The sequence below is a fragment of the Tyto alba genome, unplaced genomic scaffold (genome assembly GCF_018691265.1).
Source record: "Tyto alba isolate M040663 unplaced genomic scaffold, T.alba_DEE_v4.0 Super-Scaffold_38, whole genome shotgun sequence".
Taxonomy (NCBI): domain Eukaryota; kingdom Metazoa; phylum Chordata; class Aves; order Strigiformes; family Tytonidae; genus Tyto; species Tyto alba.
The window spans coordinates 10077074-10102364 of NW_024881313.1; the positions used below are offsets into that span (position 1 = coordinate 10077074).

The 25291-nt window shown below is 35.8% G+C and overlaps 1 protein-coding gene across 1 annotated transcript in view; it reads left to right on the forward strand.

Annotated features, from left to right (window-relative positions):
* The window catches only part of AGMO (alkylglycerol monooxygenase), a 195403-nt gene extending 186145 nt beyond the window's left edge, over positions 1–9258 (forward strand). The window contains exon 13 of the mRNA XM_032991450.2: positions 6834–9258. Within this exon, the coding sequence (XP_032847341.2) occupies positions 6834–6914 (81 nt within the window). The 3' untranslated portion in view covers positions 6915–9258. The remainder of the gene's footprint in view (positions 1–6833) is intronic.
* The last annotated feature ends 16033 nt before the right edge of the window (positions 9259–25291 follow it).

The following is a 25291-nucleotide window of genomic DNA, read 5'->3' on the forward strand; positions in this document are numbered from 1 at the left end:
CAGATGTCTGTTTTACCCTCCAACTTGTGTTTGAGCTATAAGTGATGCAGTGGGGTGTATGTAATTATGCTACAGCTGCTGATAGGCATAAAAGTAAATGAGATGTTTCATCTCAATGGGTACATTTCCTGTTTAAATGTTTAAGAAAATAAACTTGGCAGCTTTAGCCAAACTGAGACAGGACTATCTCAAATATTTAATTTCTGCAATGAACAGCTGTTAATAATGCTTTCAATCTCATTTGGCCTGTTAGCCTGCAACAGTTTAAACTGGTGTGTTTACAGATTGAGTAAATTTTGTCATCTTAATTTTTATGAAAGCTTTATTTTTAATTGTTCATTTAAAATATAATAATTGAGAAAATTTTCATGCCTGTTGTTTCTTAACTTTGAGGGAAAATGGAGGTTGAAAAATTTCAGAATATTTAAAATAAAAAAGGTGACATTCAGAATTCAGGACTTCTAAAATTTTGTGTCTTTGAACTTGTTTTTCAGTACTGTCTGTGTTGTCAAATATGAAACTAGAGCAATATGAAAGAACAATAAACAGAAATTCTAAAATATTACTATGGTCTAGCATGTGTAACAAAGTGTATATTTGGTTTGCAGGTTTTATTAAATTTATAAGATCTGTTGATGATTGACAATGTATAATTGCTACATATTTTTTTTTAGAATGTATTTGCAAAACAGTGAAACAGTCTTGGTCCAGAAGTTACTTTTAAATGTTCATTGAACAGCTAGGAATAATTTTTTTTATTTAACACAGTTTTACTTTGGGAACAACTTGAAATGGCTGAACATTTTAGAATGATCTAGGAATTTGTAGATAGAATTAGGTTACACTGTGGGAAGTATTATCAGATGTTTCAGTAAAATATTGTAAAACAAGTTTCATACTGAAGAGATGCAGAGAGTTTATGTGTATGTTAATGAGTATAATGTTGCTACCATCTCCAGATTGCCTTCACTCATCACAAAGTGAAGATTTAATAATTATTAACATGCTTTTGAGTTCCTATGCACTGACAGCAAAGCTTCCCACTCTAGTGTTTTTTTTGTCTTTTGGGGAATGAGGTAAAACGTTCCTAATCCTAGTGCTTAGGTTGTGGGTTATTCTGTGACCCAAGAGAGAAGGAATTTCATAGGTAACAGTTCAACTGGATACATATATCTACACAAGTGAATGGAGAGGCAGTGGGCTGGTTTCTCCTGAGTGAAGGACATGACACAAGATACCATGCTGGATGCACATGAGTCATTTTAGATCTAAATATAATTGCAATAACACTGCCTGTGTAAAAATCCCCATGTATTTAGCTGAGGGATGTGACTTACTAGCTTGTGTGCAATGCCAGGATAGACAGAGTCAACTTGGTGCTGTGCTGAGAGAGATTTAGCAGCTTATGTCCTTGCTAGCTCAGATATCTCTGCAGTGCACTTGATTTCATAGTGGGGATGTGCCCAGCTGTGAAAGCAACTGAGGAATATATATCCTTTCTCCAAATCTTTCTTTATCTTTCCTGGATACATAATATAAGCCTTTTAAGGTATGGGGGCTTTTGCAGCCTATGTTTTCATGCATTATCTAGCTTTAGAGTCTCAGACCATATTTTAATAAAAGAAGGAATTGTTAAAACACTTAACAGAGTAGGAAGGAGATATATATATCACTTCCCTGTTATTTTCTCATTATCTGTTAATAATGAAGTATAAAACTAATAGGGTATATCGTAGTATCAAGAATCCAGTCTGTGAGTGAACTATCAATATGCTTTGTAGGGATTGAAGATACTTGACTTAATCCCATGTGTTCCAACAGTCTCTTAATATACCCCTTGTTTGAGGTCAGGGACATGCTGAATCTGTGAGATGTGTGCTGCACCAATAGTCTGAATATGTGTCATGAACCCTTGGGGAGACTTTCCAGGCATCCTGCTATTTTCACAGAAATCTTGGACAAATGCTCTGAAGCCACTACTATTGTAGTTGTCCCTGTTTCCTTCTATCCACAGTTCCTTCACCAAAAAGAAAATTTAAAAAATCAGCTTCCCATTTCCTTCTCCATATATTTCCAAGTATATGGAAGGTATCACACAGAGAGGGAAAGTTCTTATTTCTTGGTTTCCCTTTCCAGGTACTGTTATTGCAACTTTTTTGATAGTGGAATATTCTTTATCTGTACACTGTATAAGATTAGTGATTTCTGGATCTGCTGATAATGGCATGGCATTTCTCTACTAGCCTCAGACTACTCATCTCCAAACATTACACTGAAAATGAAGATCCATGCATTTGTTACCCAAAATTTTCTATCTATCTCCTCTGTGTAGTCCAGCACCTGAAGCGGTCCTGTGTAGAGAAGTGGGAAAACAGTGAAGGTATTAGTGAAAACTACACCATTTGGGTACTTATGATATCCAGAGTAGTTTATTCAACCTTTTGGTTATTGATATTAGTATTTTTTATAAACTGTTATATCAGTCCATGATCTCCCTCTTTACTAGAACAGGACAATGATATTACCCTTCTCAAAGTCTAAAAATTACTCTATCATTAATATTAATAGTATGAAATGATTTCTGGTGCCTTTGAAGAAGCCATGTCTAGATTTGTAGATAAAGAATATAAAAAGAGCCTTAATAATGTTTGATTTGCAGTATCAGGTATACAGTTCTCAGCATCACATTGAGAGAGGGCTCATTGTTTATCAAATTTGCCAGTACCAGATCCACTTTATGATCTGAACAGCCAACTTGATGAAGTATGTGGATGTGCTGATCTTCCTGAACCCTCTCCAGAGATAGGAATACATTACCCAGCACAGAGGTGTTCAGAGAATTCAATATCATAAACATACCTGTTCATATGGCATTGTACCCCAGGTATAGCTGATTTGTTGCACAGTTGCAGACTGTCTCTGCAGCGAAATTTGGAGTGAGCATGTCTGGGCAGAACCCGAAAAATATCACAGAGTCATTGAATGATTAAGGTTGGAAAGGATCTGAGGTGTTGTGGTTCGAGCCTTATACCCCTCCTTAAAGCACGGCTATCTCTGAACATTTGTCTACATTTCTAGACCAATGTCTAAAGCCTTCTAATTCTATCTGGATGAAATCTGCAAGAGGAAAGACGCTATGTCTAGGCAACTCAGATATAGAAAGCCATTACAAAAGAGAAAATGGCAGAAAATAACATTAGTGATCAGCAACAAAGCTAATCAGGCCAAAGTGGGTGCCTGAATTTAGCTAATGATTTTAAAGTACTTTACAGCCTAATAAACTTTGATCATTCCAGTGGGGATTTCCTCTGAAGAGCAGACTCAGTCCTGCAGTCAGTCCATTAGTTAAGCTATCTTTCTGTTTGTGAATAACGTTATTTACATTTCTGCAGGCTTATTCAGAGAGAGAATACAGGCTGTGTGGAAATAGAAAGACTGTTTGAGAGGAGGTAATGTAAATATTTGGAAGAGGACTGTCCTTATCCAGCAGTCTGAAGGACAGTCTATAATCAATCTGTAGTTACTTGAACAGCTAAATGTAACAAGTGCTTATATTAATACAGCAAAAAGTTCGCATTTAACTTTGACGGAAATATGGTTGTGAGAAATTCTGCATTTAGGCCTAGCTGTTCCATATATGACCACTGTCCACAGTAATTTCTCATTTGAAGACAGAAGTGAAACTACTATTCTTATGTAATATTGTTTGCGGGGGAGCTTTCCTCAGTGTAAAAATAATAAAAAAAAAAGTAATAACTATTTAATTTTATTTCAAAACCAGCTGAATTAGGAAACTGATATGTTAATATTTTTTATCAAAGGATAAATATTAGTTGATTTGGACCATAGAAGGAGGAATGAGAATTTCTATGACAATAATTTAGAAACTGCCAAGCAAAAAAACAAACCAATAAAACCAAAGCCAAAATCAACCTGTTAGAATGTGAGAGAATTCAACAGAAAATGCAAAATATTTCTGTATAGGATTCAGGAAATGTGTTTTCCCAAGGGCATTAGAAAAATACTGGTCAACTGTAGTTCAGGTTGCCTGATGGAATGCTCTTCTGCTGCTTCCTGCTGCCCACACTACTGTCTGATCGAAATTCTGGCATGTATCATCTCGGCTTTCCATTGCTGACATCACCTGATTGCACCATTCATTCAGATGGGTCAAGCCTTGTAACTCCAAACTATGTAGCAGCAATCAAATGAAACTGAACTCCAACCTACACAGCAAGTTTCTGCTTGGTAGCCCCATACAGCTGGCTGTGTTCAGAGCAGGTCAGCTTTACAGCAGTTGAGCCAGCCAGAATTATTGTCATGCAAGGGAGGATGTGGCCCCTTAATTTTTTTTCCTGATGTTTGGTTTTATTTCAAACCCGGTCCCCCCACAACCTTGTAGCATTATTGTTTCATGAATACATTGTTTCCATTGAGTACTGGCAGTCCTGACATTGATAGGTAGTGAATCGATACCTTTATAGAATCACGAAGCCAAACTAGTTCTGCAGATCCACAATGTGCAGTATGTGTTTTTTCATTCTGGATGTAATAGCTGCAATTTAAAATATGCCCCCACAAGCACTGATTGCATGCTTTAAGAAATTCACAATAAAGAATTTAATTAAGAAAGAAGAAACTGTATCCATCCATTTTAAAAAGAAAAATTCACCCGAGATGTTTTTTTTTTTTTTTTAATTTTTGGGCTATAATAGCAATAGCCATCTTTAGCTGAGGACATTTCCTGGGGCTTAATGGCCCATGGCTGTGCTTCTTCAGGTGATCATCATCTCCCAGCAGTCATTAATCCCCTACAAATACACTGCACCTCAGTCATTAAATGTGCTTAAATGTGCTGCTTCTGAAAATGAAATACTTCTATATTTAATGCATCTTCCAGGAATAGAAATGCTCTTTGTGAGGTGAGGAATGAAAGGAGTTTAGTAACATGTCAGAGAATTACTAATTATGGCAAGTGGATAAGATCTGTTTCTGGAGATAGCATGACAAAGAATTTTTCAACAGTAAGAGGATCTTATGTGTAAGTCATCATTTTATGTATGTCACAATTCACACTCATCCTGAATACGTAACAGGCAATTCAGAAAAACAGATAGTTATTTGTAGTTGGTTTTCTTCTATGGGGCATCTCAGTCTTGCCATTCCATATCTGTAAAATAGAGCTATGCAATTTTACACAGTGTTTATGATAATGCAAAGAAAAAAATAAGTTAAATCTTTCATATGTAAAGGTCTGAAATTCTTATAAGTCTTTTGATGACAATTTTATGAGTCTTTCTTACAAATGGGATGACAAATACAGCATCAACAGCGTCATCAGAAGTTTTAAACACAGTAGACTGCCTACTCTTCCTCAAGTAGAATTATAGCCTTCAAAGAAAATAGTTGAAGGGGATTTGTCTTGATAGAAGTTGAATGGAGATTGGATTTTTAAAATTTGATTGGAATTCTACTTACTGATACTTTGTGTTATTTCCATCTTGTGCTGCTAAGTATGTACTGCATAGATTATGTAAAGCCTGTACCTGTCCCAAACAGGCTGTGAGAGGGATTAGACCTGATCCCATCATGTTGCCTTCAATGAGTGCAAAATGGGTACCTTTTAGAAATTATAGTAATTTATTATTTATGTTAGACATTCAGATCTCAAGTACTTTGGTGAGTGACTGTGTAGATGAGGAAAGAAGTAGATTTTTGGGTGATGAATTGTTAAATGTTGAATGTTAAATTACCTTAATGTTAAAACTGGAGCTATCCTAGACAGTACCTTTTAATTGCAGATTAACCTGAAAAAGTAATCACAGTAACCTCTAATAACCAAAATTCATGTTCTTTTCAATTTTCTCTGTCCCGTCAAATAAGCAAAAAGATACCTGAACAAAACATCTCTCAGTATAAATTGAATGTTTTGTTTAACTCGCAGTAAAAAAATTCACTTTAGTAACCCATAATGATTGCCTCAATTCTGAAATTTGCTAAGTTAGAGAAATTTTTCTACATGAAAGACAAAAGTTTCTCTCAGGAAATTTAAAATAAAAAATTTCACATACACACATATGCACCCACTTTTTATGTTACTCTCTCTCTTGTTTTTTTGGACAAAGCTACTACCTGAATTAGACTTTACCCTGCAAGTATTCCTATTAATTTCAAAGCAATTTTCAGCAAATAAACTAATGAAAAAAAAATATTAGATCTCTCAAAGTTCACTGATTAAAAAAAAAAGATGCGCAGAGCTAATGGCAAGATGAAAAGTATTACATCTTTAAGTTGTTGCCAATCTAGTTTATATCTCATCATAAATAAGAGGTTGAGGAATAAATACCAATCTATTGTATTGCAGCTAGAACACTTATTTCACCATAGACTCTACCTAAGGCTACTTGAGGCATTTGTACCCTACTATGCAACTTACAATGTCCTCATTCTTCAGACCATTTCCCCAAAAAACAGTTAACATTTTTTTATCTACTTTCTGTCACAGCTGGTATCGTCATCATCCTGTCTTCTTATATATGATTCTGAGTACTCCAAATCTAAACTCAATTACAAAGTAGGGAAGGTCATGCAGGTTTTGCCAGTTTGTTTTGGTAACGTTCAAAAAGAATAAATTCAAACAGAAATGTACACAATAAAGAGTAATAGAAAATAGAAAGCATACATCCCTAAAGTGAATTTATCAGTATGCCTAGAATTCCTGTACAATTTTTCTACTCAACAGCAGGCTATTTTCATCAATTCATTATATTTACAGTCAAGTATAATTTTAAAAATCTTATATAATGTTTCTCATTTTAAATTTTGTGTTGTAGATCTTGTTTTCCCTCTGCGCTGCATTCTGGGGAATCCAAATTATGACGCGGATCACATCACCCAAAGATAAACATCATTGAAAGAGCAGATCCAACATTGCTTTAATTATGGAAACAGCACTTTGGAATAGCCTTCTAAGTTCCTTGGAATGAATCAAACATGCATCTTACTGAATTGCAATAGTTTCACTTATGATAGGAGATGTTAGTGAATTTATATGAAAGTTTGGAAGATTCATTAGGATGTGTATTCATTTTTATTTGATTAAAAAAATATATATTTAATGTCCCCCAATTTAAATAAAATGTTTGTTCATAATATATTTTTACATTCAAATGATTACAAAGTCTTAGAACCTGTGTAAAACTAATTGCATTTTGCAATGATTTTCTTAGTAATCATACGTGAAGAGTATTTTTCACAAGAGAAATAATTAAAATCATATCTATTGTAATCTGGTATAAAGTGACTGAATGTCTTCCTATTTGGGCTAAACGTAAACATATGTGAATGTCGTTTTTTCCATAATGATTGAATTACACTAGAATCTCAATGTCATGACCAATTCAGTGTTCATAGCATACAGCTACATGAGGATGAGTAGTTGAGGCACGAAAATGATTAAAACCAGCATGATAAAATAACTCGAACTAGTATGAGTTGAAACATCTTCAATAAAATTGGCTAATGTATGTGTTGTATAATGCAGACTTGCAGTTTAGACTGAAGTATTTAAGGACTACACCTGCAGTTGCCAACTTTAGATACTGATCAAACCAGCACTTACACATGGGTATCCCATTGACTAATGTTACTCACGTGACAAAATATTTGCAAGGCTGGGCCCTTAATTTCTGGTAATTTCCTGCCGGGGTGATCTCAGGAGAGATGCACGTCTTGTCTTTCAGGAGCTGTTGGAAAGATGTTTTGTACTAAGATAGGAAAATTAAATACAAATGGTAAAGGGAGTCTCCAAACAGCAGGACTGGCAAAAATACTGGAGCTAGGTTGTTTTTCTTTCCTCACACTCTTCCAACTTTTTATTTGGCTCCAAGACTTTTAGAAGTGCTTAAAGTCAAGTAGCTAAAAAATGTAGGCTGTCTTGCATGCTTCAAACTAGTAATAATACCTGTATTTAAAAATGGGTTTAAGTTTGGGTTGTTTTTTTTCCCATTCTATTTTCCTTTAAGACATTTATGACATGCTAACAGACATCTCAGATTTAGTCAGATAGCCTACTTTTAATTAACCCATATTTTCAGTCTCTAGCTTTAACAGATGCCACTGTCTACATAATTGGAGGTTTCAAATTAATTGTCAGTAACACAATGATGTTATATAAAGAAAATTGATCCAATGTCTAGTGATAATATCAGCTTAATTTTATTTAAATTCTTACTTTAAAACCAAAGTTTTAAGTTACTCCATTTGTGTATCAAATGCCTTGTGCCTATCACTTTAGATTGTGCTCAGTGACCTTGAAATATTTGACTGAGAAAGCAGGTGTTATTTTGATAAGAGATACTAATACCTGGGATGCAACGGAAGGATAATACCTTCCTAAACTGAAGGCATGTTTAAATAGAGGACTTACTTGTGGATCTTCTTCATTTTACATAATGAGAAGATTAAAAAAATGGTGCAGGAAAATCCTAGAAGAAATCAGATTTTAAATACTTGTTGAGAAGTTTAATTCAAATGTTTATTCATTACAAGGTAGGATTCCAATGTCTTTTTAAGAAATGGATAAATACAATTATATACCTCTGAGTTCAAGATTGGAAATATAATCTCATGACTAATGCACTGGTGCAGCAACCAGGAGCTTTCTTTGGTACTACCATTTCTGACCAAAATTTACCATCTCTTTGCCTGAATTTCCCCATCTGTGGAATGGGGATGGATAGCAATACTGAAGTTATCTCTCACCGTAATCAAAATATTGCATTTGGGATCTTTCCCTTATGAAGCTATTATAAGATCTTTAAGAAAATGACAGAATCTGACTCCAGAAGTACAACACAATCTACAAACTTCTTATGTGACCCCATAAATCAGTGTACCTATGTTTTCAAAATTTGTAATAGTGACACCAACCTCACAGGAATATTTTGAGGTCAGTTTAATATAATGACTAAGTAGCATAATGAAGAGTCATACTGAAAGTCAGTTTCCTTATCAAAATAAATCCTTCAAAGAGACGGGAACAGGTTAAAGATTTAACATTTTCTGTATTTAAAAATCTGCCATCTTAGAAGGATAATAATGAAGATCTGAATTAAATTAATTTTAAAGGTATCCTAATGAATGTCATTTATTTATATGAAGTAATGAAAGGAATATGATTTCAAAGGTAAATTCAGATTAAGATGTAAATGTTCTATGTAAATCACCGGCTTCTCATTCTAGTAACTATCATTTGCCTACAAATAAATAAAAAGATACAAATAAAGTAGTGACAAATATAAAAGGCACAGTAGTTTAACTAAGATCTTATCTGAAAGAAAACAGTTGTGCTTATATGAAGTCAATTCTATTAAATGAAAGATGCAAAAAACAGGCACAAAGTATACTCCAAATAAACTCCTGCTACAGCCTACTGTCTCAGAGATCCTGAACTCTACAGAAATCTTACTTTCCTATCTTAGATATGTCTCATTTCTCAGCTTGATGGGAATCTGGAAATTAAACATTCCTCAGCTTCAATTTGGCAGTTCCAGTTTGGCCAAATGAGGGGGGGAATCTACTATTGGGAACATCTAACATGTCTGATAGAACTGCTTGCCTTGTAAAAAGTGGCTGATGAAGTCAACCTCATAACTAAAGCAGAGGCCCAATACATTTCCTCTTTTCCATGGGTTTTTTAATCCCAATTTCCTACTTCCAAAGACTTGCCATTGTGTATAGGTTGTTTGAAAGCAAGGTGCATGAGAGGAGCAACGTTTTTCCTATTGCATACTGAGCAACAGAGTCTGAGAACAGTTCCTCTGGCTGAAGGCTTGAACAGGCTCATCATGGGTGTCCCGAGACTCTTCTACTTTACAGTAACATCCACTGGGTATGTATAAGCAATCCTTTGGATACAGACTGGAAGCTGGAGTTTGCCTTTCCCAGAAAAGAGGGAGTTTCAGGAAGAAACTCATAGAAACATCCCTGACTGCATCATTTTCCCATTAGCTCTGTGGTAGGTAGCTATATTCCTGTCAACTTGCTTGTCATGATGTTTTTTAATATAAACTATTTAAATATTTTAGACACCTACCACCAGTACTGGATCTAGTTTGTACTGTCTTTATAGCCACTGTGAATGAGTCACCCGAAAGATCTCTGGTTTTGAGTGATAGAGAGAATCTGGACGCTAGATGGCAAATGAATTGAATTATGTGTAGTTAATATATTACTTACAGTTAATTGAATGGATTAAATGCTAACTACAAGGATTGTTTACTGCTAGGATATATTAGTGATATTTTGGTAAGCCACCCTTTTCTCCTCACCTCTTCAATATTCAATTGCTTATTTCTTTAGAGTTTGACCATGTTGTGTGGTTTATACAATTGTATGGGATCAAATGAAATCAGGTGAATTATGTAAGGAAATAGTGAACAAAATGTTGATGCAGAACTAATAGATTTTGTGCAAGTAACTATTTTTCTTTTATAAAGCCACTGTTTCATATCTCTCAAAACAAAATTATTCTACAGGCTAAAACCGTAGCCTCACATATCTAAGTGAGAAACTTCATAACATTTGCAATATTCACAGTATTGCTTAAGACTTCCTTTTGATTCTGTTTGTCATTAAACTCCCCAGCGGCACGCCTTGGGGGAAAAATGTAGATAAACAACTTTTTTCAGCAAAAGTGTTAAAAAAGTGACTTCCCCTGCTCCTTCCAGCTGTTGTAATGTCACATCCCTACACATGGCCTTTCCTGGACTGTGTACACAGCAATATCAAGTTACTGAAAGCCCAGAAGTTAGCAGCTGAATCCTGTGTTCCCTTGAGAGCTGACCCTGTGCCATTCAAGTAACCGAAAAACTTGCTGCTGACCCCAGGATTAGGTCAGTTAAAGCTGTAAACTGTGCATACCAGACACAAAAGACTCAGGGCCCTTTCTTTTGTCTTTCCTGTCTCCAGTTTTCTCTCGGGGCTTTGGGACTAGGGACATAGTTACCTAAGCCATTATCTAAAAGAGGTAGTTGATCAGATATTTTAATGATTACTTTTTACAGACAAATTTCTGTGAGCTTTCAGGATTTTATGTCATGTGATTAGACACTATTAAACTGAGTGGCTCTGAAGGTAACAGTTGTTTGGACTTTTCTTCTTTGCTCTTTAACTTGTGATAAAAAGAGCTATGTCTCAGCAGTGATGTTCATCAAGAAGAGCCATAACTCTCAGAGGATGCTCAAAGCATTGCCATGTCTTGCAATATTATGCAAACTATGTTGCCCATAGTTGAAGTTTTTCTTAAAACTCTGGCTCCTAGAATCCTATGACTGCAGCTTGCTTTTTTTTTTTTTTTTTTTCCTTACTTATTTGCTTTCTCTAACAAATGTTTCTGACTGCTGAAAACAAGAGCTATAGAAGGTTCAGAATCTACAAGGCAAACGAGGATTTTAATAGGTAATATTTTAAAATACTTTCCCTTTTAAACCACCCTAGTAATTACATGAGGCTTGACTCATGTTTTTTAACTCTTGGGATTGCTAATGCTGAATGGGAAAAAACTATTCTTGGTCTATCCTTTTTCCATAAAACCTCTGGTTCCAGCATAGACATATAAAATGGCCATGAGGCAGAGTTTTGCTGGGTTTCCTGGTTCCCTGCTGGTGTTTGACCTGATCAGTTTAGAATTAAAACAAAGTGGGCTGTCTGAGGGCCCACCACCCTCAATAACTCTCAGCACATGCAGGACCTCAGCCACAGTGTGTTGTGTTACCTATCACTCCCATCAGTTCTGGTTGAAGAAAATGCGATCTACTGCAGACTTCAGGATTTTCTCTTTCTACAGGGGGAACAAGTGTAAAAAGACCACGTTTGAAACTCAGATACAAACCGCAAGGTAAAGCAAAAATATGGTATCTCACATACTTCAGAAGCACTTCCATATTAGTATCAGGGCCAATGGAAAACTTGGCTTGGCCCTTTGTCATTTTTGCCCCACCTATGGAAAACAGCAGAAAGATGTGGAAACATTGAGTAGGAATGAACTGCTGAGTGTCCTTGTGTTTATGGTTTGGCAAAGGAAAGTGATACAAAATGAATCCTCTCCCCCTCCACCCCTTGCTATATTTGTAATGCTTCCTCCTTTATTCTTTCTTCCCATTTTTCTGTCTGTCTGTCTCTGTCTCTCTCATGTTTATTTATCTTTGCAAAAAATCCTCTCCTGTCTTCTTTTTGGTTTGTTATGCATGGAGGTACATAATGGCGTATTTCATATCCACAAATATGTTATTTTATTTTAATGGACGAGAGGGAAACTTACCTAAAAATTACTCTTTACTGTTCCTATCAGTCAGCAGGCTCTTCTAGTATTCAAAACACCCAATACACTGCTCATATACTGTTTATATTATATTTATTTATTGCATATGTATCTGCTTACTATACTCTAATCATTAATTTTCTCTATCCATTCCAGTAACGTAGCACTGTCCTTTTCCCAGTTTCTACTTCCTGTCCTGTTTGTTTGCTATTAGTTCCTTCTAGTTACTTGTTGTGCCTTCAGCACCGTGATTTTAGTTATCACTGTCTCTCTGTGCCTCAGGATGTACTACTACAGTTTTTATGCGCTGTTTTCTAACCAGCTGATTTTGGTGGGGCAGATGCAGGCAGCCCAGTTCTAATGGTGTTTGAATAAAAAGAGATTAAAGTAATAAAGAAAATTGTGGAACATTTTTAACACTATGGAATTTGTGATGTTTCTGCTCCTTACATTTTTCCACAAACCTTGAACGTAAGTACTTATCAGAACATTAATTATAGAAAAGTGTTCCAGGAAAGAAAAATACTGTAAGACAATTGAACTACAATTTTTAGATCGAAGAATAGCCTATTAGCTGACTGAGTGTGATCATGAATTTTGCTGGTGTCTGTCTGCACTGAGGTCATGAGCCTGTTATTTGAAGATAATGGCATTACTCCTTTGCTTCAAGTAGCAGCATTTGTGACTTCAGTTCTAACAGCCCTTTACCTTCTTTCCACTCATGACTCACATCTGACTCATTACCTTTAATCATTCTGAAGGCACGGATTTTATTTTTGCTCTTCTTTTAATCACAGAGCAAAAAAAAACCTAAATGCTTTGAGGGAGGCTAAGGTGTTATACACTGCAGCAGTGTAGGTATGTACCAACATGCTTATTTTTGGAAAACCTCAAGTGCTCCTAGTTTCATATGCATCTCCACAAACTGGATTTCACAGCGATGTCTACCAGAGGAAAACCTGATGATCAGGGATCGGTGGGAGAAATGAAGGATATGTTTCTGAGATTCTAACAGCAAGGTTTGCTATTGAAGGTCAGATCACCTTTGGTTTTATTTTATATATGACTTATTTTCCCTGAAATATAGCTGTAAGAGAGGATTAATGTATTCATGCCTTTATGGCCAATAATAAGATATATACTTGAATATATATTTTTCTTTGTCAGCAACATTCCTATTATTCATGGGAAAATCTAAGAATGCCTCATGCCCATGGTTAATTATACCTGATAATTGGACTATAGTATGTGTGTAAACAGCCTTATTAATGAAGAACAATGAACAATAGTTTGTGCTACTGAAACAGAATTATTGCTCAGTATTTTTTTCTCCAGGATTTCTCCTTGCAAGAAACTCCAGTGGTGGTATTGGAATTTAGTTAGCATAGTCCTGGGTGTTACAGGACCATGGAAACTTGCTGTACACTACTAATGGCTTCCTCTTTGCACCTCTTTATGGAAGCCCTTAATATTTTTCCCTGAGGAATCAACCAACTCTTAAGATGTTACATGAAAAATAACTCATCTCTGAGTGTGGCTGAGAGACAGCTGAGCCCTGGCAGAGGTGGGCGTAGTACCATAACAAGCAGCCTATGCAAGGTGAGATGATCACTCTCCCTTCCCCAGCGTTTCCAGGTGGGGAGGCAGAGATGGACTTGGGCAGCAAAAGTTTCAGAGTAAGAGAGGAGCACAGGTTGTATCAGACCCCGCTGGGGCATCAGAGGAGGGTACGCCTTGGCAGAGGGACACGGTAGGAGGTTGGCTGTCACAAGCCTACTGAGCACAGAATTGAATAGCACAGAGTCCCTCTCATTCAAAATAGAAAGTTAGTAAGGACAAATATGGCAGAGAAGATGGCCCATAAACAGTGCTTGGGGCCTATATGGGGGTGGTGTTTGTTATTATTATTCTTTGTTTGGGATTCTCCTGTTCAGGAAGTTCTCCATCACACTATGCCTCGGATGAGTGCAAAGCACATGGGTCTTCTAACACATATCAGGGATTTTTCTACCAATACTTTAATCAAGAAAATTAAACGGTTTGCTGGTGCGTTTGAACATTTGATATGTATTTGCAATACACGTCTTTATGATCCTGTCAGACTCTATTGCAGTTATATGCAAGATATTGAAAATAGGCAAGATGTAGCACTGCCCATTGAAGCTGGTATAAATACATCCTCTAAAGTGCATGATTTAGTACATATCCTAGTGTAATTTTCTCATTTAACAGGATAAGTATACAGGGTTGTATACAATGCTTGAGTCACCAGCAGAAACCACTTCTGGTTAGTGGATGCAGAGGTCCAGTATTTTAAAAAATGTATTTCTTTTGAATTTTCAGAATGAATAAAGGTTCATATAATATTTCCTCTAGATACTATTTCACAAACAATGTAGGTAGCGTAACACATAATAATAGCTCTGAAGCTAATTTTTATCACTATGTTGAAGAACTTATCAGAGATCTCTTGCAGTCAGATTTTAGTGGGAAACAACAGTAATGACCAATATTACTGTTAATAACAGTTAGAAAATATTGATCACTGTATCATTGATATTGGTAAAAACAACTCAACATTTCAAGTTCAGTTGCACAATCTGAGCTCAGTCAAATTTGCCAAAAATGTGCACTGGGATGTTTTTGTTTTTTCTGGAAGATTTTCTGGAATTTATGGAAAATGTAGTTATGTAGTCTAAATATATTCTGTGGAAAATACTCAAGTGTAAGGCCCATTTTCCTGTTAAGGAGATCCCAGAGCAACAGAATTAATAGTGCCTGAGTCCTTGAGCTTGTCTGGTTAGAAGATATGCATTTGGTTTCTAAGATTTGGATATTTATATCTGAATTCACAACTAATAGGATATCTAGATACACTTTTGTGTTCTCCAGAAGGCATAGTCATATTTCTCAACCACTTTCTAGTATTTATGGGTATCTGCCGTCATAACCTCTATTTTTTTACTGACTACATATGCAGCAGATGCTAAGTTTAAAAAGGTACAAAATAAGAACACTACATGGCTTTGTTGTTATGTTTGGTTCCTGTGGGGAACAGCTTCTGATGAGAGAGAAGTGAGCTAGAATTATGTAGAAATACATTCTTCTTTCATGCTTACTGCATCTTATTTGCTTGTCTGGATGACAATGTTAATTTTTTCAGCTATGCATCAGAAGTCCTACCAACATTTTCCTTTTCAGCTTTTTATAGCTGTGGTCATTGTTTACTTCACATTTTATTTTCTTTATCCCTCTAGCAACTATGAAATTATAGGTTAGATAAAGCTCTGTGCTCTAGATGATTGAGAAAATCCGATTAATAAAATCACATTTGTGATTTTGTTGTGCTATGGCAATTGCTATTGGAGGTGACTGCTTTTGACATTTTCTCACTGGATTCTTTGAAAGGTCTCAGTGCCTTTCTTACACCTTCTACAGGGAAACTACACAAATGGGGAAAGCCAGCTACACTGAAGACCCTAGCGTCATCTCCTGTGTATGGATTACCCATGCAAGAATTTTTGAGTCAAGAAGAGTGATGCTGTGAAGTTTCAATATGCTATCTGGCTGCCCATTTTACAAAATCTCTGGAGGTGTTCACCCAAGCAAACTGCTCAGACACCATGTGTGAGGACCTGGGGTGTAATTTTCTCTAATGAATTGATTCCAAGATGCATAAAGTCTTGCAGATGAGGTTCCTGCTGTCAGTAGCACATCAGAGAAGATTGGTGTCAGATGAAAGAGTAACCCCTCCTCTAACAAAAAAACAGCAGGTAAAAATCCCCTTGCTATGTTCCCTAAGAGCTAATTCTAGATTCTATGTGCTCAGGTGCTGCCATTTCTGGTGGGAAGAAACCCTGTGGCCTGCAGTGTATGCTCATACTTATTGGTGTCCAGCATGCACTGATGCTTATACCTTTTGGAGGTTCCCATCCTCCCAAAGCAAAGATGGTCTTGGAAAAAAAAAAATATTTTTAGGCAGATGAGACAAAAGCAGTATCTTGGTCTTATTCCTACAGCATTTTACTAAGAAGAGCTTGATCCTTGGCTGACATAAATTGGGTAGCTGCGGTGACCTTTGTGTTTGGTTGTTTTTTCGTTTTGACTCATTGAATATCCCCGTATCCTAAGCTCATTAAACTGTGGCTTAGCCAAATTTCCTGTAAGAAATGTTTTAAAAAGTAAGTGAAGCAGCATATTGTAAGTTCTATATCTTAGGGCAGAAATTTTTTATGAAGACATTTGCATTAAAGTACAAAGGTTCTCTAGAATGAGGGAGCCACAGATTTGTCATTAGCAGAACCATCCAAGTGTCTGTGTCTTTGGATTAATGCACAGGTCTGGGATTCTGGACAGAGGGAGAAGACTTCCTACATGAACAATAGGTCTCTAGGCTGGACAGGTCATTTGCAATAAATTATTCAATTACTCTTGTCTCTTGAACCTTCAGCTAGTTGCTGATAAATAGACTAGCAACCTTTTGGTTGTATTTGTTACTCAAAATAACCCCAAACTGGAACAAGGTTCACAAGCAGATCATAGGGAACCATAAACATAGGAGCTGTTTGCATTGGATACTGACATCTTGTGGTACAATTTAGTTTTGGGATAGATCCTGATGCAGTTTTTGCAAAACTTGCACCAGTGAAAATGCTCTATTACTTGATCAAAATGACATTTAACTTATGGGCTTACAGAGATTTATAGAAAAAGTCACTAGGTTTTCTAAAGGTAGAAAGCGTCCCATTTCTAGATGTGTTCCTAAGAATTAGAGGCTACAAAATCGTTTTTATTTTTTAAAGTAGCTTATTTTCCAAGGTAGTAGAGCTGATAGAGTCATCTCAACATAATGTAGTAGAGCTGACACAGTAGCTATGTAGGGTTTTGCTACTCTATTCCAAGCAGTATAAAAAAAAGAATTTCAGAACAATGGAAGATTCCAATATTCACACAGAAAATATGTTTTCTTTCCAAAGATTTAGGGGTTAGACAAAAAGAACAAAGTATCTGCTTAGTCATTACAAAAGCTGAAAGGTTTCTGTAGCATGGGCAAATAGCTCTGAAATCATTTTACTTGTAAGGTTTACTTATCTATTTCAAACAGTGCTGTCATGTTTTGACAGGTCATTCCAAAAGCAGTAGTGAAGATTCGCATCAGACTTAGTCCAGATGTGATCCAAAACAAAAGGAAGAATGAGCATTTGTAAAACACAGTGCAGTAATGTGCAAAGTGGGCTAAAGAAAAGATAGACCATTTTTTTGTAGTTGAATCAGGAGAGCAAAAAGCTAACAGGAAAGTGCTTATTAGCCCAGATACTCAGTAGGTTTGGTCTTACCTTCATATTCAGTGAAATTATTAGATATTTTTGATCTAATGGTAAGGGCTTGAAGAATGAAAAGATGTGCACTGTTTGGCTGGCAACTGCTCACTTCAACGTCTAGCTTAATGAATTGTGCTGTCATGCTGGGATTTGAAACAGACCAGCAAGTAAGGCTTCCCTGCTGCCTTACACGGCATTACACAACCAGCTCTTTTTTATATTTTGATAGTGACATCTATTGGAACTTTGAAGAATAATCTTCTGAAAAAAAAATCCAAACGTATATTAGTAAAAGAAAAATTGTTTGACAAATAAAAATTTCAGTTAAAATGAAAGCAGATACATACCTGTCATCAAAACCTATACAAGAATGAAAATACTGATGTGAAAAAGAAAAATGTGGCAGGAGTTAGAATCAGATTCAAGAAAAAAATCTGCCTTTCTCTCTTTTGATGATGGGTGAGCTTAGAAACTTACCCAGCTGTCTGAAGTTTGTTTAGAATAAACCCATCAACCAAAGCTGCAACCTCAAAGTGAAACAAATACAGTATTTGATTGAATCCTCTATAGATATACACAAGACTTTGACAAGTATTGACAAGATCAGATCTAACAGAGTGGGTACAGTAGCAGTTAGCCAGTCAGCAAAGACTTGGCAAATATTCTTCACAAGCAACTTAAGTCTATGCAATCAAAGGGACACAACTGACCAGACTATTTAGAATTAAATTAGCTTCATCTTTTCTAAGCAAGCCATCTTCACATCTATGGATTAAAGTGTGAATATGGTTTGTGTCTGTTTAGAGCTTACAGCTAGGATCCTAGACTTGTCCAAATATGTAAGACTGATACACAATGAATAAGTGTGGTCAATGGATTTACATTACAATAAATTACTCCAATGTATTTACATTTTTTTAAATGTTTAGGTGCTATGAGAAGACTCTAGCATTCAGTCCCAGGCATCAGCAGTAGGCAGTAGTGAGTAAGGCTACCTCAAAAAATCTCCAGGATAAACTAGGACATCTGAAATGCACAAGGAGAGTGTGCTGTGGCAAGCACAGTCCACAGGCAGACCCTTTCCCTTCTGTTCCTCGTTCTCCCGAGGACTCCCAAAGTCCCTTCATGCACACCAGAGAAATGTGCCTCATTTCCCTAAACCCATGTATCTCCATAACATCTGGCCCATGATGAATATACTCATATGAAAGTTTCATGTTTATTTGTTAGAGGTAGTGACTTTGAGGCCTTCTCCTGGCTTCTTCTTCTCTACAAGGATTTGATAAAGAATTCACCAGTATTTCAAATTATGAAAAAAGCAGGAGATTTCTGTGTCTCCTCAGATTATAGATTTTGGTAGGGTTTTATTTTGGTTTGGGTTTTTTTTTGAATATGATTTTATTTCAGTTATTTCTGATTTTGAAATGTTTTTATTACATTTTACTTCTTGGTATTGCTTCATATATCTGAAGATCTGGTTCTCCTTTTATTTATTTTGGTGTATCTTCACCAGTTCCAACATGGTTCATACCCTACTGACTACAATATGATAATAAAAACACAACTCAGGGAGCTAGTCAGACAGGGATCTTACTGTGAGATGAGGAAGCAAAGTATGATCTTACAGTAGCAAACATAATTGACTCAAAAAAATTGAGTGCAAAAGTACTTGATAAAGTCTCAAATAACTATATTCTGAACTGCATATTTTGCAAATCTCTATGCATAAACCCTTTCATACACCATGTAAAACAACTGATAATGTCTTCAGTTATTGTTCTTGTATAAATAATATATCAATTTCTTCTGATGCTGGGTGAGAAATGTTCAATTTTTACAGCCAAAGTTATGTTCTCCATTCTTATTCAGCATTTACAGAGCCTGAGGGAGAAAGAAAATGTTAATGATGTTGTAAAGACACTTTTTATAATGAAAATATATCCAAATTCATCTCACCTTTAATTTATTTAATAGGAATTCTATCATATTATTTGGTGCTTTAAGAATGTCTATAAAAGGATAAAATAGGAAAGAATCAAGTAGTTTAGGCAGTGTATTGTGATTTTCTGTTCAAATATTGCTGCGTAAGAATAATCCTGCTTTGGTACAGTATCCATTTGACTTGTATAAGCAGTTTCAGTGACATCAGTTAAAATGAGCGAACACGGTAGAGTCACTTTTCTCCATCTAACTGTGCTTTCAAGATCATTGATTGCTCAAACAAATGTAAGGAGACAATACTAGAATCAGCAAATGAAAGATTCTTTCTCTAGGCTTGAAGATAGGTACTAAAGCAGAGATTTATTTAATTGCAATGAATAAAACTCTCTTCAATCTGAGCTGGGTACTTAGCAAATACACAAGAAACAGAGGGTAGGGACACTGCAAAAGCCTTCTATGTAAGTACCTAGTTTTGGTATGACCAGGAACGTCTAATATGCCTGACCATCCTCAAGCAGACTCTGCAAAGGTTTTTAGGCCTCTCTGTACTGCTCTTCTATCATACAATTTGGTGCATTAAGCTCAGAAAAGCTCCAGCCCATATTTGCACAATGCTGTCCTAATAAGCTTCTTGGAACAGTGTCCTGAGAGCACAGGACAGAGACATCCTGCCCGAGCCTGTCCTGCCTTGTTAAAATCCACCTCCATCCTGGCTCTGACAGACTGCAACTCTGCAGAGCCATGTGGATGCCCCCGACATCACTTTCCCCGGTATTTGTGCTGCAGGGATAGTGTGATGGTTTGAGTACATCACCAGATCAGTGCTGATGCCAGGTAGTAGAAAGGCACTGCATTGGAGTAACGATTCCTCTCACTGACACCTAAACAGGTTGTACAACCAGAGCTGCAAAGATGAAAGAACTATTTGTATACTGCAGGAGGAACATAAATACATAGGAAAAGCTCTAAGCCTAACTAGATGAATAGGCATGTTAGAAATATACTAGGACTAGATCTAAAAGGAATGGAAAGAACTCATCAGCAAACAACACGTTATCTAGGAAGTCAGACACTAGTAAGGCTCAACTGAGAGCTGCAAAACATTGAGCTCAGAAGTTGTAAAACAATAGAGAAATAAATTCAAAAAGTATGTCTACAGATTCAAACAAATGCCTTGTTTCAGTTTTAAATTAAGAGGAAGATATAGAACAGGAAAGAAAAATGAGGATGGTTTGTAAGTTTGAATATATAAAAAAGGAAATAAATATTGGAAAAAAAACTAAGCAAGTTTAATTAGTTCATCTTTGGGCACTCGTTATTCACTGTTCCAAAATAATGAAGGAATAAGGATGCTGTCATCACTGGAAAACAACAAATACTACACTCTTATTAGATAAAAAGAGAAAATTATTGAAGTAATTTGAGATCAGTAATCTGACCTCAACAGACTTCAGAAGTATTTAAAAAATAAATTAAATAAAAATTAAAAATGTGCAGGTAAATAGGAAACAGAACAAAATGCAACATGGGTTAACCAAAGTGAGGTCATGCCAGACTAAATTGCTACCATTTCTACATGGGGTAACTATTTTTTGAGACAAGAACAGTATAAAACATCATCCATCAATACTTTAACAAAGAATTTTATATGACGCCGCATAAGAAATTATTATCAAAGCTAGGAGAGATTATGATAAATGCAAGAATTAAAAAGCAGGTAAGGAAACAGACAAAATAGAAGACTAAATAAACTAGGTCTTTTCAGCCTCAAGAAAAGCCTGCTGAAAGGGAATATGATTGTGATCTATAAAATCACAAGTAAAAGGGCATCAGTAGGGGATGCTTATTAACTTTCTTTAACATTGGAAAATCTAGGTGTCATCAAATGAAGTTATAGCTTTATAGGTTCGAAAGAAAACGGAGTACTATTTCACCTGCCAGGTAATTAAGCTGTGAAGTTTATATCTATAGGGTGTTATTTTATGGAGTTCAGAAATACTTAGACGGATTTATTGAATAAAAAAATCTGTCATGGGCTATTCAACACAAAAATCATGTACTTTCCCTGTGTATCTAGATAGAAAGGAAATTTTCATCTCACACGGTTCACCTGTTCTAATTTTCTTAGGAGGAGCTGATAAAAAGCACCCTGGGAGTTAATACTTGAATTCTTTAAGACTCAGGTTTTGGGTTATTATTATTTAACTTTCCTCTAATTACCTAGGCACAGAATGTTTAAGTGCAGAAATGAATATTAGCTGATAAAGCTGAAAGAGATCAGGACAGATAGGTCTGGATATAGTATAATCTTAGAGAACAGCATAACAGAAATTTAATGAACTTTAGTAATATGAATGGCAATGTCATTCACTGAAGGGCTAATGACAAAAACCTGCTGTTAACTCAAAACACACGTGACCAAGAGTAACTGAAAAGGAAGGGCTGGGTTTATTTGTCAGTGCCAGGGGTCTCTAAAGGGCTATGGTTGAGAAAGGAGATGGTGTTCAGTGAGAAATTCCTTGTTAATGTAGAAAAGACCTAATGATATTTTTATAAAATGCCGATGAGATCCTGTCCATAATATCAGATCAGTTCCAGTCACCTATATGCAGAAGGAGGTAACAAGGCTATTTAGAGATTACAGAAGGACTCATCTTTCAAAGGAAAAAACACAAAAGCTAAAAGACAGTATGATTGCTTTTCCCGGGCTGTCTGTATGTTTCATGGTAGCTGGAATTAATAGGGAATTCTTGTTCAGATCGAGGACACGACAAATGCTGTTTTCAGACTGGCGTAACTGGCTATCTGAACCAGAGGGATAGAAGAAGAGTAGAAAGCCTTGCCGCATGCCAGCTGGTAGTCAGAACACAACTGGGACTCAACCCCAAACCTGGGAGAATAAAAGGGCGTTTTGTATATAACCTTTGAGTCCTCAGGAAGGAAACATCAAAAAAGAGGAGTTGGTAAACTACTTAGAAAGAAGCCTTAAAATACAATGTATAAAGTAATTGTCAATAAATTTAGAATAAAAATTTGAAAGTAGATGTTTTGGAATTGCTTGCTGATATGACTGGTTGCCTGTAGTATCAGAGTTCCTTGCCCTTCCTGTCCTAAACAGAGTAGGCATCTTGAAGGACTTATTCCATATTGGGAGCAAACTAAACTGAGAGGCAACAGAGAACTTTTAGTCCAGTTGAGTGCGTGGGGAGTGCCAAGAGAGACATTAAAGATAAAAGTAGTGGGAAGTTAAGATTTTAGGTTTTGGATCTATTCCAACTTATACAGTAGTTGATGTTAAGAAGTAAGCATTTCCATATATTTATTATTGTGTCTGAAGCATTACAAAGATTTACATGGGAAATAGTATTACTAAATTAGACTTCTTAAAGTTGTCACTTGTCATTCATATACAAGCATAGACCTTGATATGTAACAACAAATGTGACCAAGGTAAAATCTTTTGTAGATTTAATTTGCTGCTTGCAACAAGGAGATACTACTGAAGGATGATACACTCATATTTACTAAGTGCAAGTGATTCTGTCATCCTGACACCTAGCATGCTCTTCATACACAATGGGTTTATTCTCTGGTAAGTTTGTATTTAAATGAGGCTTTATCTTGACTACTTAGAATTTGTGTTATTGTAACATATTCTATTCAATTTACATCACAGACTGTGGGCTCTATTTGTGTGGTGTAATGATTCCAGATACTGTATACTTTACATATATCCTCTGACTTGATTGATATTGATACACTTACTGTAACGTGTTCTTTTCACAAACATATCAAATGGTGTTTTCTAAACTGAAATCAGAGGGCTTGCTTACCAGTATGAATCGCTGTTTTTCATTCTTTTTTTTTTCTGCTGTGTAAGCTAGAAGAATTATTTGATTTTCTGTGAATATTAAATAGTACTTCATTACATTCTGTAACTGTTCTACTTTTTGTTTAAATGCTTTAGGAAAACATTATTTATAAACATCAGAGTTCTTGTCATTTGTTTAAGAAAGACACCAACAAAATATTTCATTAAAGAAGGAATAGAAATTTATTTTAATTCTTATTAACTGAGGTAAAGCTTTGCTAGCATTATTTTCCCTCCTTCCTGTTTATATTGCTTAAGATGTGTGGATCATTTGCAATTCATTCGCTACTTCATATTGTTAAGAAACTGAATACCCTATTCTCATTCTTGTCACTGCATTTCTTTTTATTTCCTACTTTGATCTCCTTCAAGATGCTGCTTGATGCAGTGTTAATACAGTGGCTTATTTCTATTACAGTATTTCACAGCTCTCCTTTTTTGCTTACCTCCTAGATAAATGAATCATAATAACCTTGGCAGTTTCTCTCTTAAAGCTGCTGCTGTTTTTCCTTGAAATTTTGCTCTTCAAATTGTAACGGCAGGTCTAACTAAGGCTCTACAGCTGGACAATTATAGTTAATTGGGGCTGTTAATGGATTAGGTAAATTTGGCTAAACCAAGAACACCCAGGGAACCTTCTGCCCTCACCATAAATAATTGCATTGGTTCAAGGGTAAATTGTGAGGGATAGTTTCAGTCTTCCTCAGACTTTTCATTGGTATAATGAAAAGAGGTATTCTACTCTGGAAGTAGGTGTTATGATGTGTTATAGTAGCATTAATAAAGAACAACTTTGGCTTTTACAGACATTACTAGAAAAGCAAAATTATTTTGGTGTCTCTAATGGTGGTTTTTTGGGTTGGCTTTTTTTTGTGTGTGTGAACTAGAGCTAAGGACCTTTATCTTGCTTGCAGGTTAATTTTGGTTTGTTCTTGTTTTTTTGTTCCATTTTCCCCCTTACCTTCTGCATCTTACTGTCTTTTTCCTTGATTTATTCTCAGACCTTTTTTTCTTATGTAACCTTGAGAGAGGGCTGGAGGCCTACTTTTAGAGATGGGGGTTTTTTGTTTGTTTACTTGGGGGTTTTTGCCTCCTTTTAAAAATGGGCATTTAATTTTGTTGAGTATTATTCAGATAGTTGGTAATACAACATTTCTCTATTCATACCTGAGGGCTTATGTTCTCAAAAATTACCTGTGTAGTATTGACATAGCCTCTAATCAGACATAAATTTGTAGAGAAGAAAATAGTAGAAAGTCACAGATGGTGGTGATGGTGCCTATAGTCATTCTTCTGAACATTGTTAATGACTGACTAGTCCAGAGGGCTGTAGCTCTCCTTTCTGGAGTTTGCTAGTAAATGCCTTATTTTACTGTGTTAAGTAACAGTGTGTCATATTGACTGTGCTAATCTGTTACCTCTTTAGGACAGGGGCCATGTCTTCTTATTTTCATTTAGAACTATGAATGTGAATGGCAATGCAAGTATAACTTGTAACTTTCTCTCTCTCTGCATATTAATTAACTTAGTATAATTTAAGTTATGTCTCAGTATGTGTCCTGGGCATTATTTTTAGTGAAGTGTGTCACTTTTCATTACATTAAATGAATGCTCATCTAATTTCCTATCTCACCTCTGTGCCCATTTTGTTAATGTCAGGATTATTCTTACATCCCTTTAAGTCTTAAATACTCTCCTTATTTTGATATCATCTGCAAGTTTAATGATCTGACTTATTACAGCTTTATCTAGACCACTGAATAAAATATGAAAATCTACTGGTGTTAATCTCCATCCCTGAGGGACTTCTCAGCAGCTGTCTTTCCATTCTCCCCC